Below are 16,849 nucleotides of genomic sequence, written 5' to 3'. Positions count from 1 at the left end.
CTCCAGCCTCTAGATGTGTTACATTAGATGTGTGTTCCTCAGCATGGTGCTTTAAGTAAATAAGCCTCTTTGCCATTAAGTCTGGGTTCCTCTCAGCTGAGTGCCTCTGTGATGAAGTATGAGCCCACATGCACTTTAATTGCAGTTTTTCAGTTTGCTATATACTTGCAAGTCTCATGGATATGAGTCCCTTTGGCTTTTAAATCTAAATGTTTTGCAGGCTCATCTTTGAGGTACAGGCCTTAAAAGTTGGGATGCCTTTTTGGGATGAGCACTGGGTGTTGTATGGAAACCAATTTGTCAATAAATTTCATTAAAAAAAAAGTTGGGATGCCTGATGTGGGGAGAGACCTTTTGATCCATAAGCAGAAGCTCTTGGTTTTGAGGTCCCTCCTGCTTGGGGTGGTCACCTTGCCCAGGGTGGGGTTTAACGGCAAAATCCTCCTCTCTGGCACACTTTGATGTGTGTGTGGTGTGTGTGCCTCCTTTTTTACACCATTTATGTGTTATTCAGCTGGTGTTTAGGGGCTTTTTTCAGAGGATGTTGTTCCACATATAACTGCAGATTTCGTGTATCTGTGGGATAAAGTGAGTTCAGAATCTTGCCATGTCTCCATCTTGAATAAGACCCTGTACTGTTGTGTCTTAGATAATGACATTAATATTTATATAATAAGCTGAGTCAGAAACCTCAGGGGCGTCTTTGATTTCTAGTTCTCCCTCTGCTGGAATATTACAGGTTATCACTACCTCCCTTCTAAACTGAAATGTCCTTTGTCTCCCACTCTTCCTCAATAGGGAGCCATCCTTAACTCAGGCATGTAACTATGGATAGTTAGGACATTTTTCCAGTGCTTTTCTGTTTCCACTATTATCACATGAGTGATCTTTCAAAAGTCAAATCTGATGAAACCAATTTCTCCCTTTAAGACTCTTTCACAACTGGAGAATGAAATCCAGACTTGGAAAGCATTTCAGACAAGTGTCAAGATCTCAGCCTTAGTCTTATTCTCCTTTTCTTCCACCCCGTGGTCACTTGTGTGAATGGCTTTGGAGTACGTATACACTATGCTTTGAGATACCTCCCTGGCTTCCATTTCCTGCTCTGTTAGAAACGATCTTCTTTCATTCTGCCCCTACCCAACTTCTAGATCTGTGTTTAGCTTAGGCCTCATCTCTTCTTGTAGGCCTTCTTAGAATATTCCAATCTCCTTGCCTCCATTCTGGGTTAATTGCTCCTCTTGTATGCTTTCACATTGTAACCTCTATATTGGCATTTAGCAAGTTTTTCTATAATTATTTCCTAAGATACCATTTTGAAACCTTAATCCAGATTTTCTCCCAATAACTGTCCTCCTTATATTGCTTATACTCTGAGTGGAAGAAAGGTAACCAGTAAAATTGTTTTAAGGGATAGACAAAACATTAAAAAACAGAGAATATGATTTTTAGTTGAAATTATATGAGACTTAGAGTTCATCAAGAACAAACTGGAATGTAAAGGACTCAGGACATAAATAGATCAGGAAGAAAGCTAGAGAGCTAGACTACCTCTCCACCAGACTAAAGATTCTTTGGACTTGGTAGGTGAAGTAAGAAAGCCAAGGGGTGACAATTGCACAAGAAGCATACAAAGACTATGGCCTGCTGTGTGCCCTTTTCTTAAAAAGACATCTTTTTCAAGTGCAGTAGGAAGCCTAGCATCTTCTAAGGGTAACAGATGTATTCTTCTTGTCTACCTTGTTAATGCTGTTGAGGAAGCAATAGCCACACAGAAGCTTCACTTTTAAATTTAATTCAAATCCAGGAGTATTATTACTAAATTATAATAGGTATTACTTTATTAATAATAATATTAAGTACTATTACTAAGGTAGTAAGATGATAGTTGAGGGAATTTCTACTACAACCCATTGAAACTAGTTTGGCCACAGTAACCTCAGAATGACCAGGAAGCATGTGTCATCTTGGAACCTTGCCCCTGGCAAGATTTTTACCACTGTATCTGAGGGGTACAGGACTATTCCCTAAAAAATGTATTTCATAAAATTTTAAGGAAGACATTTTTGGGTGAGATCTTTTAAAATAAATTTCTAATGTTCAGTTATTAGACACACATTTTAGGGAAAATTAAATTTATATATGTTGGTAATTCATAGTGGGAAGTTTCCTTTGTTAAAATTATATGAGTTCATTGAGGGTCAGGACTTTTGTGTATGTATTTTCATGTAGAGTCATGAATTAAAATAGAGAAGAGAATTAGAATAGGAATAGAATAGACAATATAACTGGAAGCCCTTTAATATTTTTTTCTTTCATGTGGATTCTTTGTATTCTATTAGTTTTGTCTACTCAGGTAGGTAAGATTCCTGTTAACAAATTCAGTTTAGGAAGCTGTTTGGACCCATATAAGTATTCCCGGGACCTCACTTGACTTACATTTAGCAAGAGTCTGGAAATGGTCCTGAGAACACATTGAGAAGAAAATATCTAGAAATAGAACTAGTAGCACAATTAGATCACTAAGAGATCTTGAAACTACTAGTAGATCAGCTGTGATGCAAAGAGATTGATGGCTGCATGCTTCAGCATGCCCTGAGGTCCAAGACCAAAGCAAGCCCGCACCGCATCTGAAGCATCACTACACCATGCACCATGTATCAAACAAAACTCACAACACTCATACATTGTCCTTTTTGAATGCCCTTAAGCGGTGCTAGTGGGATACCAATATGATCATTGGACCCTGGAGTGCAGATGCGAGGATAAACGGTGTTTGACATTGTAGAGGTGACTTTTTAGTATGTTGGCAGCCATTCTTGATTCTCTAACCAAGAGCTTTAGGACCCTGGAATGCATTAAGTCTGGTATAATACAGTATTTACCCTCAAAGATTACAGTTAGAATTAATTCCTCTGGCTAAGTCCAAATCCACAATTGAGAAAACCATAGCCTGAAATAAAAGTATGTTCACACTCTTTCTCTAGTTCAAGCTCACCAATGTGTCTAGGATTGTAGAAGAGAAAGGTAACAAGAAATGAAAATAGGCATCCTAAGACCAAAAATAATACAAATTGAAAGGAAACGAAAAAAAAAATTACGAGACTAAGGCTGAGAAATTCAGGAATATAGTCTCTTAGATATTTATTGTAATCTCCAAAAAATAAAACAAGATAAACCCAAAGAACAAAAACCACTTTCTATACAGAATTCACATAAAAACTTAATACCTAGTAGAGCACATACAGTTTTTACACAATTTCAATAAAGAGAATTAAAACTTCACAATGTGAATACTTTGTAGCTTTAAACCCAGACAAGAGCTCCTGTGGACACACAAGAGTCACGATATTTGCTGTGCAGCAGTTAGTTTTCAACTAAATGTCACAATCACTATATGAAAGCACTAAGCTGTTACTGAATATTTTCTGAAGAAGAGCTCCATAGAACAGTCACTGAGGAGCCAGAAAGTGCCCGGTTACAAAAGTCTTTGTGCATTTCCCAAAATGCTCAGTGGGAAACGTAGAACTACAGAAAAATCTCTGGGCACGCATCTGTCTTGTTGACATTGGATTATACAATGTTTTGTGGTTTGATGCATGGGCAAAATGTCTAAATCAACTGTTCTTATGTGACTTTAAAGCAGTTGATGTTTTGTGGCAGAGTCTGGGGCTGCTCAGCACAGAGGATTATGTCGATGCTGCAACTTGTCTTCCTCATGGGGACAAAAGCAAGAGGGCGCCAAACAGGGTAATCTGTTGGCTTTTACAAGGCCAGTTGGGTTCTCTGCAGAAAAGCAATGATATATAGCTGCCCCTTCTACACATTTCCATTCACAGGGAACATAATGTGACCTTGCCCATGTATGGTCTGGAAAAATCTCATCTCATTCTTGCTGGGATCACATTCTTGAGTCTCACTCTTCTTAGAGTTCTCTCTACTCCTCTATCCTGCCATAATTTAGCATTCACATAATATCCTGGTATTTTTTTCCCTGTTCTTCAGTCAGTATGTAGGGGTAGGAACCATACATCTTCCTTGTTTAATTCCCACAGCACTAAGCACATGGTATTCAATAATTGTGATGACTAACAGAACATTTACATATGCTCTTAAATTATTCTAGTGTTGGCTCCCTGCTTACGTTCATCTTTTTTTTTTTTTTTTCCAATTTGGCACAAAGTCATCCCTAATCTCCCTGCTTCATCCACATTCACTTGACTTCTTCAGTTGGTTTGAGAGCTGAGTATAAATTTCACGCTATCACATTTAAAAATAGGGCCACACATCACTGGTGGTAGCCCAAAGCCATTTAAGATTATTGGCACATTCTCACATGTCAATTTCAGGCAACTGCTGTAGAAAGAATGGAAGGTTTCATATGATGGACAGATGGCCAAGGTTATCTAAAACCAACTGTTTTTCATCACTTTTAGTGAACACATCATAACTTTTCTTCCTACGGGTATCATCATTTATTTTGCTAACTAAATGAAAAGGCAAAGTACAATATTAAAATGAGTGTTTTGCCTTAAAAATTAAATTGGCATATAGAAACTTAAGGTAGTTGATCTACTTCAAACCTCATGTAAAAAAAAATACAGTTTTTGTTAATCCAGCAACCAGGCCTAATTTTTTTTTTTTTAATTTTTGCATCTCACTGAAATTCTACGCCTCTAATTGTAAGATTAACCAAGGGGGTTTGAGGATGAATATATGAATCTATGTTGAAATACCAAAGAAAATTAAGAATTCTGACTTTTGCTTCTCTTCTATCACCAGTGTGGACAATTGAGAATTGAAAGTGAGTAAAACATTAACTACAACCTAAAAAGACATCAATGTTTTAGAATTCCTGGGTTGACAGTGTTGAATTTGCAAACAAAATACAAAATCGAATAACAAAATATACACACAAATGCAAGCAAAATTCTTAGTACACAGAATATGTGATCAACATTTCTGAGAAGAATAAATATGACTTTACCTTATGTGCATATTTTTTCTTAGGTATCTAAATTAGCCTTTTATAAGAGGAAAATTCTGAATTTAAGAAGGGAATGCCTATATAAAATGAATGAACATCGATTCTGTCTTAAAAATAAAATCCACAATTCTAAAGCGCAAAATTGACATATATTTGCAGATACTAAATGTTTGGTTTTATAGGAAAAAAAGTACTTTAAAATAGGCACAGAGGAGTTTCACATGACACCAATAAGGTACTTACTGTATAAATTGCACCACTAGACAAATACAGCTACAAGAAATAATTTGAATAAGTTACACAGCCATCAAAGCATCTCACACATTCATTATAATTCACTCTTGCACGCTAGTTTATATACACTGAGTAAGTCATTAAATATTGCACTTATTGGCCCATGAACCCTCAATTATGAGGTGTTGAAAAATAGAAAACAAATCTATTTTTATAACATATTTCATGCAACATTTAAGACATTTCAGTTCCACAAACACCATTAAATAGTTGTACATTTGGACAGTCCAACGGTATCACATCACGTCTGACGACAACAATATATTAACAGGAATTACAGGAAGTTTTCATTTAGCACACATCCTAGGGATGATGAAACAATGCATGGAAAACCATCCTACTGATATGATAGAGCAAACAATCCCCAGATTTCACTTTGATGAGGAATATGGAACCACTAGACAGATGCAAGTCATGCTCACGTCCCTGAAAGGCCAGGGGCCTGTATGGGTCACGTACCATCTGTGTCTTTAAGAACAGCATTCATGAACCTAAGCAATCCCTAGCCACAAACATGAATATGGAAATATGGCCATTAAAAAAAAAGCCACAGCCAACTCTCAGTTGTCCACTAGGAAGGAAAGTATGAATACAGGTGAAGGAAATACACAGGTAAACCCCCAACTTCATTTCAGCAAATACTTATTGATTGAAACTCCACCAACAGTAGTGCTGATGGGAGGGAAGTGGTGGAATTTGAATCTCACATCCTATTCTCGGTCCTGTCAGTCAGTGAGAGGATAGTGCTTTAAAAAATGAAAAAAAAAAAAAAAAACACCAGGAAGAGGAAAAGAGAACCACAACTGGAAAGTTCAATTCCTTACCAGCTACATGCTCTGACAGAGGTTTGGAAATTATTTTTCTCTAGGATGTTGGCAAAACGTATTTTTCTCTATTCTTACTGGAAATTATGTGCACAAATACACAAATCAGCGCAAAGAATCTATTGTGTAGACCTTTTTAAACAACATGTGAGTTACAGTTGGAACACAGCAGAAGCTCCCTTTTCCCTAGCACTGAGAAAGCACCATATATGAAAATTTCCCTTCATATAAAAGGTATCTGTATGTGTGTGTGTGGGCGCGCGCGCGTGTGTGTGTGTTGGAAGTGGCCTAAGTGTAAATATTTTAATCTACCAAAGGGAATTAGTTGTTTGGAGTGTCCAACATTTCTGTAAAGGTTTTTAAGAAAAAAAAATATTTACTTATGAAATGCTAATAATACATATTATTTTAAATAAATATCCCAGACCTGTTTTTGCACCCTTAGGGGATACTGTATTTCTAGAATCTAGAGCCCTTTAAGTGCATCATAGGGAGAAAGAGGTTTTTTTTTTTTTTTTTTTTCTGGTCATAAATTTCATCTTTGACCCAATTTGTCTTAATTCATTCCAGAATAGAAAATAGGTTTATGTTGCTTTGGTCAAAAATCACTTAAAATACAAAGCAATCCAGAAAACTGACTCTACCAGTTCAGCTTGTTGGAAAGGCTTCTTCATTTTACTGGTGCACTACTCTAGCACAAGTAGTATACACAAACAGGCAAAGCAAAGCGGTGCTGCAGAGGTTATATCTTCCAGGGGGGTGAATAGAAAGGCCACATGGGTCAAGTTGCTCACATGCTACCCTGACATAGCACTCTGAGTATACACACAAAGGAACAAAGAGTTTGAGTTACCAGTCATGCAAACTCTCTAACTTAAAGTTTCTTCAGACAGAAAGACCACTTCCTAAATATACCACACCAGAAATACCTGATTGAGAATTCTAATAGTATATGAAAACTATTCACAAACACTTTTTGGTCTCAAAGGGTTTTAGTCATGACTTGAAGATAAGATTTAGGTCACAGTTTTTCACATGCAGCTACTACCTCAGCCTTAAGATGGCTTGGTAGAGTCTGGATCCATTTTAAACATAGTCTGACAAGTGCCACATGGTCAACCGAGGATGGCATAAGACATACTCATTGTGCAATAAGACACACAGTGGACCAAGCCCATCAGGATGAACCTCTGATAACAGACTACCACATTCCAAAACTACTGTTGCTTTATGGAAGTTCATTTAATAGTGGAGTATTTTTACTTTAAAAAATATTTAATATGTGAAAGTCTATTTTCAGCATAGACTTGGTCAAAATTGGAGGTTTAAATTGGTCCCTGAAAAATGACCAGTGGGATCAACACAAGGACTATAATGAATCTGGATCAGAGTTAAGTAGGTGAAAGATACATGCTCACCATGTGTTTGAGTGTCTTGTTGAAGTTAGGTTTTAGTTTTGTAGAATTTATCCTTCACATTTATCATAATGATGCTGAAGTTTTCTGCTACAACTGAAGGCATCCTAGTTCCCTTGAGAAATAATAATCTTAGCACTTATTTACCAGGCAGCAAAGGGATACTGACTTGAGGTAAACCTCAGCAGGAATTAGAAGAACCTACAGCAAAGTTCACCAAGGCAGTAGAAGCTGTGCTGGAGAGGGGAGTGCAGCAGCAAAGAAGGGATGGACTGTCCTAACTCAATTGTTCTTAGGACCCCAAACATGGGATGCCACATTTAAACTGCCATCTTAGGACTTGAGAAATATCATGCACCTTCTTCATCCATTCATGTTCTCCGAAATATAAATGCCCATCCACTTGGAGGACACCTATTTAGATGAAAAATTTTCCAGTCCAGGTTTGCACTTGAACTAAGAATGGAAAGGAATGTGCCAACACCAAAGCTCTTGGAAGCATTTGCTCAACAATCAAGGTTTGTTTCTCAAAGTAATGGCAGGGGTGAGGGTGAGAAGATGGGCATCAGAGAGACAGATTCATACTTGAAATACTAATTGAATTGTATCAAATACAACAAGATGGATGTTTTGAATGTACACACTATGTACTTTTTAAGGTATCTTGATCTTGTAAATACAAATTTACGCCATCGTTAAAAACAATTTGTGGCTATTAAGCTTTTGTGAGGGATGGAGAGAATGTAAGAGGCTGAGTGTGTGTGTATTGTCAGCAAAAAGGTTCAACATTGCAATTAGTGTTAAAAATTTTAAGTAATATAGTTGAATCCTCCAGCATTACCTCTTATGACAAAAAATATTTAATTTTAAAACCAAAATCTGTTAGTAAAATTAGGAATAGAGAATATTCTCTCTTCCTAGTGCTTCATAGCATTGAGCTCTGTTACAATCCCCTCTGGAAACTTCTCATTGAAACTCACACCTGGGTGGGAGCTTCAGGACAGAGAATGAATTAGGAAAGCTCCACCTCAACTGAGTTTTAGAAAACAAAGTATCCACAATTCCTTGGCAATGACACTTGGGCATCCCGCTTCCCTGACTGCCATAAATTAGTCAAATTTTGAACTAATTAGTTCAAATTAGTCATGTCTAACATTGTGAAGTAGGCTCCTGACTTGGTCGTTTGGTCTTAGGGCCAATTTCAGTCAGTTTCTCAGAGAAGGGGTTTACACAAAAGTAAAACTCAGCTCTTTACCTTCTACGTTTCTGACCCTGATTCTGCTCTCCCCTTTAAAATAATACATATAGCAAGGTCCTTGTAAAAGCCATGTGGACTTCATACTTAGGTCCCGGACATTTGTATATGTATATGGGATGGGGCTGTGAGAGAGGCAAGTTTTCCTTGCCTTCTTGCTTGGTATTAGATTATACAACTGAACCTAACAGCTCTATCATTGAACATGGCCATGTTCTAGTCCAGGTTATAGAAATAGTGCACTATCATGCAAATAGGCTTCTGTAGCAAACAAATATGTTTTGATTGCCACTCCCCTTCTCTTTCCCTTCACTGTCATTTCTGGAATTCTTGAAGCTTGTTGGCCCATTAAAATCCAATAAGACATTCTTGTCTTTACTAAGCTGTGGCCTGCCATCTAGGGTGCCAAAGTGGAAATTTATTACCAATTAGTGGATCTGAAGCTCAAGGTGAGAAATGACACTGATAGGCTTAACACATCCCACAGGTATTCTGTAATTTTCACTTTCTTACTAATAATGTATATGACCTAGTTCTTTAGCTTGTAGACATTATCCAATGGCAAATTTACCTATCAGTATCCTTGCTAAAAAGACTTGCACCCAATACTTTTACAGGAACTGTGCATGAAGAGAGGGGGGAAAAAAAACCTTGAACATAGCAACCGAAAGACGGGGAAAGTGACTCTACCTAATGAAACTGTCCTTCTACATCTGCCAATCTGTGCCTTCCTAACATCTAAACTGCAAATAATATTGGATGTGCTGAGGATGCCAATTTCCTTCTGGTGCCCAATGAAAAGAGCTGGTGAGATTTGTATGCTTGTTATTCCTATAGGGAATGGGGATATGCATTAGAATTAGGAAGAACTGGATTGAAAAAGACTAGAGATAAACATGGTCTTTTCCTCAATCTTTGAACCATTGGGATATTGTTTAAATTATTTGTATTAGGTACAAGAATGTAGCTGAGGTGTGAACAGAAGGCACTGGTTTGGGAAGCAAGCCTCTATCCTGTGAGAAGAGGGGCTCTAACAAGCTTCAACTTGAGCTTGATTCTGAGCATCGGTGATGGTTTCAGAAAGTGGTGGTGATTTGTGTGTAATGGGGGGCAGTTATTAGGGAAATAGGGGTGAACTCAGTCCTTTGAGTGCTGCAGGTATTCCTGTCTTGGTTAAAACAACTGTCATATCATGCCTTAACCAGATGCCTCTCAGGCTGTTGGTGCCCTCGACTATTCAGAATGTTGGGCACATACAGTGGCAACAGTAACCCTGGGTTAGAGACATTGATTATTTAAACAACTAAATTAAGAGGATTGTTTAAATCTAGTTCCTATTAAATAATTCTACTTCTCACACTGGAACTAGATTTAATGTCTTAGAAAATTGGCGAGAGTTTCAAACACAGTACTTTAAGTTCTTTATAGTCAATGGTCTCCTCAGTTATTAATAACACTGAAAAACAGACACATTTCCTGAACGGTAAACTAACCAGACCCATGACGGTCTCCTGAGATCTCCTCTTGTCCACACACACAAACAATTCCTTGTTTATCATCCATACAAGTGAATTGCAAATTTGAACCCGTGGCACAAAAGTCAGTTGTAGTGAAATTACAGTCTGAGGTCCCAGCAGTAGCTTAATCTTGAGAAGAAATCTGAAACAAAAAAAGAGCCTACAAAGACAAATAACAAATTACATGCAAATACCGGATGTTTATAGATGGATAGTCCTTACAAATTTGAGATCACATATTTGCCACATATTAACACAGGAAATCTCCCACGAATTGAATGCATGTATGAGCCACTGACATCAAAGATTTCCCTCAAATAATTATTAGGCAGTATAAATGAAGGTTAATCAACCATTTATAAATGCTGTTGGTTGGTGATGTGCCCCCCGCCCCGCAGAACTGCCTTTGTGGGGACATTAACAACCACAGTTGGGCTGTGGTGGAGGAGGGGTTTCCTTGAGTCTTGTGTTCTGCTTTGCGGCAGTGATGGCCGGATCCGTCTCCAAACTCTCTGACATTTTGTCACAGATGATATCCACAAGACGCTCAAATGTCTGCTTGACATTAATGTTATCCTTGGCACTTGTTTCAAAAAATTCAAACCCTGGAGGAAACAAAGAGAAACACAGCTTGGTCATTTTACACTTCTGCTGAAAACTAAATGGGACTTGATGATGGTTTTCACTGGTTGATTGTGTGAGAGAGAAGAGGTGGGCCCAAGATGCAATTTGAACAAATGTTATCATCTTGCTATCAAATTCTTTTGTTCACGGCTGTGTTCCCATTTTATTTTTCCCTATTTTTTTTTTTTTTTGCTACCAGCACGGCTGAATGAGCACCAACAAATCTCTCTGCAGAAGTTAGTAAGGGCAACGTCGAGGATCTGCCACAACATGTCCTTCCAACTCCCGGGCACCAGGTAGCTTCTTGAAAACTTCTCTAAGATGGATGTTATTTGGCATATCTTTCTTGTCCCATTTCAGATTCTATCAAAGCTTTTAACTTACATGTTTTCCTTAACCTGCAATAGGGGCTACCAAACATCATCAGGGTCTGGTCTGACTCTTTCTGTGCCTGCCCTGCTGGGGCCCCAGGAAAGGAGGGAGGGTGGGCTTTTCGTAAATTTTCAGCATCTAACTGGACACAAGGTGGCACTAAGGAGTCACTGGATTTACCTTAAATGTGCTTCAACCTCCTTTCAGAAATTTTTGTGTCCTCTTAGCCCTTCACTGCTTTGTATACCATTGCATCTATCTATTGGTGCTGATTTTCCTAGGGCTTCTGTCATCTATCAGCAGCAGTGTTTTTACTGACCTCTGGGAAAGGACCTGATACATTCCCAAAGAGATGCCAGAATAGCCAGGAGGTACAAAAAAAGGTGGTGGCAGTTGGACACTTCTACCGATGTGTCACTGTACCTGGGCAGAAGCAGCCATAGTTGGCTGTTCTGTACACAATCTTAACACTCTATTGTTTGCCTTCACATTCCAGGGGCTCAGCTTGCCAGTTAGTTGCCATGACAACCTCCCCAGTCCATTCAGGGGACTTTGATTTAGGATGTATTGGGCTGGACACAAAAATGCTTTTCTAATCCATTCTGAATTTTACGCCCTATAAATCCTTCTGCTTACATCTGGCCCTATCTCAAAGGAGCCACATGGATTCAGAATGATTAAATCATTTGATTTCATCTCAGCTCCTGAGACCAAAGGAGGAAAAAAATAGACTAATATTTTATATCCATGTCTAAACACTTTAATAACCCAGAATACTTTTTAAAAGTAATATTGAAAGATAAAAAGCAATTCTCTGGAAAAACTTATAATTTAGTTATGATACTATGGAGTTAAATGACTATTTTTGAGCTTGAATTTCACTCATTATGTATTGTAAAAATACGATGTGATTAATTGTAGGATTGGATTTAGAGGAGCATGAGGAAGAACCGTATGGATCTAAACAATGTGTTTATTGCCAAGATGTAGGACTATATGCATCCTATTGGGGATTTTCCCAGTGCTAAGTAAGGATGCTAAGATTCCACTGAACTTAGAGGAAAAAATCCCATAATTTGGCACAAAGGTTTTATGGACAGATTGAGTTCTCTCATGCTAATACTTAGTTTCCTTAAATAGTGGCATTTGGGAATGCACTGGACTTGAAAGTCTCATAAAACATTACTCATAAAACAGTCATCTGTGTAAGCTTTTGTCACATGTGATTCCTTTAATCTGGGCTTTGAGACACACCCTGATGCTGGTTTACAACTTGAGGTTAGTAGAATGAACCTAAATCCCAAGAGCTAGAATTCTCTCAGGGGCTTGACCAGGAAAATAACACCATATTACAACAGTCTTCTTTAGAAGAGGGTGCCAGGGTATGGTGAGTGGTAGATGCATTATCAGTCAGAAGATGGGAAATCTAGCCTCACCATCAAGTCATGTTTTTGTCAGGTTACTTTTGACATTTGCCTTACTTAGTTTCAGAGCTCAAAGGCTCAGAGTCACAAGGCTCAAAGGAGAAAATAAAGTGCCAAGTGAACCCAACCCTGCTATGATAATAGTATTAAACAAATATTTGAATGGTTATCATATAACCGGTCCTATTCAAAGAACTTGATATATTGTACCTCCTTTCTTCCGTGAAGTAGGTGCTAGTATTGAAATAATTTCCTGGTAAGGAAACAGGCACAAAATTATCCAGTTCTTTGCCGAAACATTTATTTGCCCAGTTTATAATGGTAAAACTGGCTTTAAACTACTAACCTGGACACTCTCTTGCAACTACTTGGTTTCAGCTGAATTGGGAATTCTATGCTAATCAATAACCATACTCTAAATCTAGTTAATTTTATAATTTTTTCAATAGTGAAAGCTTATAGTGTAGACTGTGAAACAACTATCATAATGATTGGTACTCTGATACATTGTGCTACATAAGACTGATGGAGTTGGCCATCAGACATAATCTGAGGCATACCTCAGAGATCTTGTCAGTTCAATTCCAGACCACCTCGCTAAAGTGAACATTGCAATAGAGCAATCCAGATGAATTTTTTGGTTTCCCAGTGTATTTGAGTTTATGTGCCAAAAATGTACATAATTCAAAAATACTTTAAAATTTCTAACCATCTGAGCTTTCAGTGAGTATTAATCTTTGTGCTGGTGGAGGGTCTTGCTTCGATGTTGATGGATGCTGATGGTGTGGGTGGCTGGCAAGACAACAATGAAGTTTGCAGCAAAGATGGATTCTTGCTTTCACCAACAGCAGTGCATTGCTGTTGGATAACATTTTATGCAGAGAACTTACTTCAAAATTAGAATCCATTCTCTCAATGTTGTCATTTTCCATGCCCAGATCTATAAGGGGAATCACTATCTATGGAAGGTATAACCTTATAATATAGAAAGCTTGAAAGTAGCATTGATTCTTTGATGTTGTGTAAGCAGGCATGAAAACATAACATAGGTACGTATAACAGGAGAGACGGCTCAGAAACAAATCCAGGCATCTATGGCCAATTAATTGAAATAGTCCTACTAGTTTGCTTTTGAAGTCAGATTTTTAAATTCTTTTTTAATCCTTATTTATTTTTGAGAGAGATAGAGAGACAAACAGAGCATGAGCAAGGGAAGGGCAGACAGAGAGACACAGAATCCGAAGCAGGCTCCGAGCCGTCAACACAGAGCCCAACATGGGGCTCGAATTCATGAACCGCGAGATCATGACATGAGCCGAAGTCAGACACCTGACTGAGCCACCCAGGTGCCCCTGAAGTCTGATTTTTAAACCAAAAATCTTCTGCATAGTGAAGGAAACCATCAACACAATTGGAAACCAACAAAATTAAGAAAATATGTGCAAATCATAAATGTGACAAAGGATTATCTAAGGATTATCTAAAATGTATAAACAACTCCTACAACTGAGTAGCCAAAAAAAAAAAAAATCTGATTACAAAGTGGACAAGAGGATCATAAGAGACCTGTTTCTAAAGAAGACCTATAGATGGCAAACAGGTAAATGAAAAGGGAACACGTGTTGGGCCTTATTAGTCATTAGAAAAATGTATACAAAACAACAGTAAGATAGTCATTTTGAAAGGTGAGAAGTGATAATCTTAAAAAGAAGTTCTGGTGAATAAGTCCAGAAAAGAGAATGCTTATGCACCATTGGTGTGAACTGGTGCAGCCACTCTGGAAAACAGAGGTTCCTCAAAAAATTAAAAATAGAATTGCCGGGTCATATGATAATTCTAAGTGTCAATTGATAAATGGAAAAAGAAAATGGGGTCTATATACATACACAAATGAAATCTTGCCATTTGTGTCAATAAGGATAGACCTTGTGGGGATTATAGTAAGTGAATTAAATATGATGGAGAAAGAAATACCATATGATCTCACTTACATGTAGAATCTAAAACAACAATAGAAAAACAAACTGTCAGACACAAAGAACAGATGAGTGGTTGCCAGACATGGGGAGGATTAGAGGTGCATGAAACATCCCATTAGAAAGTAAAGTCAAGCATTCACTATCTTTAAACACCACTGATGGGAATGTATAATGATCCAGGTTTTTGGAAATACTCTGGAAGTCTTAACTTTTTAAACATAGTTACAGTATGACCCAGCAATTCTACCACTAGGTATATACCTGGGAGAAATAAGAACAAGTCTATATAAAAAGTTGTATACAACTGTTTACAGCCACAACTTCTAATAAACAACAAAAGAAACCAGCCCTAGTGTCTCATCCACTAATGGATCATCAAAGTGTAGTATATCCAAATAATGGGTTATCATTCAATCATAGAAAGTTTTTCTTGAAAACATTATGCTAAATAAGTATACATAAAGGACTACCATTGTATGAATGCATTTATACAAAATGTTCAAAACTGGCAAATCTATAGAGACAGAAAGTAGGTTAGTGGTGACCTAGGGCTGGCATGGCAAGTTGAGGAAAGAGAGAATGAATGCTAATGGCTGTGGGGTTTCTTTCTGGGGTGATGAAAATGTTTCAGTTTGATTACAGTAAAGTTGTACAACTCAGAAAACACTAAGCCCCAGTGAATTGTACACTCTAAATGGGTCAATTTCATGAGGTAGGAATTACATTTCAATTATGCTGTTATACATATTTAAAAAATATGTGTTAAATCAGTGAAAATGTATGATGGCCATAAGAGAGCTCTATCGAAATGATTTCCCATGCCCACCACTCTAGGTCCTAGAGAAATTTTCTTTTACAGGCAACAATGTATTAGTACATGTCGATGGCTATACCATGTTGTGAAATGTCATTTGCTTTCAAAAGATGTTCTGGGAAATTGAGTCTCTTTCTCCACCCCCAGGAAAATCCTAACCACTATTTGGGGCACTTGGACGGTCTTCAACTTCACTTTGAAAGAATAATCAGAATTGCTATCATTTTTATAGAGGGTAAGCAGTTCCTACAACCATACTGCAATAATCATTTTCATCTCATTATTGAAAGTCTATGATTTGTGCTCAGTTTTCTATTGTCAAATTCCTAATAAGACCTTTGATTTCCAGATTCTAATGGCAGTTCTGTGGAACTAGATGAACCAGGGTGGAAAAAAAGGTCATTTTGCTGCCAGCTGGGTGACATTAGGGCCAAAACTCTGGATTTCTGAGCAGCACAATGAGCTGGCAAGTGAGTTCAGGAGGAGCAATCAATAAGAATTTGGATATACTTGCCTCAAGAAGTGCTGGAGAAAGCCTTCCAAAGCTGAAGAGAACCGGAACTAAGCCAAAGATTCATATTGCTACAATAAGTAGTCAAATATTCTAGTCTGAGTCCTCATCATTAGCCAGGCCTGACCAGATGGTAGCTTTCTCCTGCTTCATCTGGATTCTTATTATATATAAGGGTTATTGTATGGCCTTCACAAATCATGGTGGATGTAGAAAAAGTTTGGTGCCTACCTTTCCTATTCCTGACAGGAGTTTAACATTATCTGTAGGTGAGAGAAGCTCAGCTTTAGCAGTACAAAGGGTAGTGCTACAACTACAGTAGCCCATGCTAGGATTCATTCCTTTTGTGAAGAAAATCTACTTTATTAACTAACTCTACTGACATCCCCTCCTAGAAAGCACCAAAGTTAGTCAATAAGGTCGACAAGCCTGTCCACCCCTCCTCTAGTGAAGTGCCTTGATCCAAGGCACTTCCAAGTTTCCTCTAGATATGGCTGTGTATTACATTTGGCTACCAAACTGCTAAAAATTACATTTTGACCCAACTTAAAATTCTTATTTCTAGAGTGTCATCACTAAGATGGCAACATAGGTTATTCTTTGTTGCTCCTTCACAAGAACTAACAATTATTCATAGACAAGACACCTTTCGAGAATCCTAAAAGAAAGGAAGAGGATGAACAGAGACCAACACACATAGCTAAAGAGAGAAAAACATGGTCACAGACAAAACAGACATTAAACTTAAGGGATGCCTGGGGGACTTGGTTGGGCGTCTGACTTCAGCTCAGGTCATGATCTCATGGCTTGTGAGTTTGAGCCCTGTGTTGGAC

General features: G+C 37.9%; 1 protein-coding gene and 1 long non-coding RNA gene across 3 annotated transcripts in view; one reads left to right on the top strand and one right to left on the bottom strand.

The window, feature by feature from the left end:
- Positions 1 to 3,119: 3,119 nt before the first annotated feature.
- RAB3C (RAB3C, member RAS oncogene family) overlaps positions 3,120 to 16,849 on the bottom strand; it is a 290,806-nt gene continuing 277,076 nt past the window's right edge. For both annotated transcript variants that reach the window (XM_043590802.1, XM_043590792.1), the window contains exon 5: positions 3,120 to 10,897. In XM_043590802.1, the coding sequence (XP_043446737.1) occupies positions 10,710 to 10,897 (188 nt within the window). In that variant the 3' untranslated portion in view covers positions 3,120 to 10,709. The remainder of the gene's footprint in view (positions 10,898 to 16,849) is intronic.
- On the top strand, positions 11,100 to 16,112 carry LOC122489231. The gene is made up of 3 exons (XR_006298876.1): positions 11,100 to 11,212; positions 15,653 to 15,740; positions 15,855 to 16,112. It is a non-coding gene; the product is annotated as an uncharacterized LOC122489231 (long non-coding RNA).

Source organism: Prionailurus bengalensis, chromosome A1, assembly GCF_016509475.1.
Source record: "Prionailurus bengalensis isolate Pbe53 chromosome A1, Fcat_Pben_1.1_paternal_pri, whole genome shotgun sequence".
NCBI lineage: Eukaryota > Metazoa > Chordata > Mammalia > Carnivora > Felidae > Prionailurus > Prionailurus bengalensis.
The sequence above is the reverse complement of the archived record's forward strand: the minus strand, read 5'-3'. Positions and strand labels throughout refer to the sequence as shown.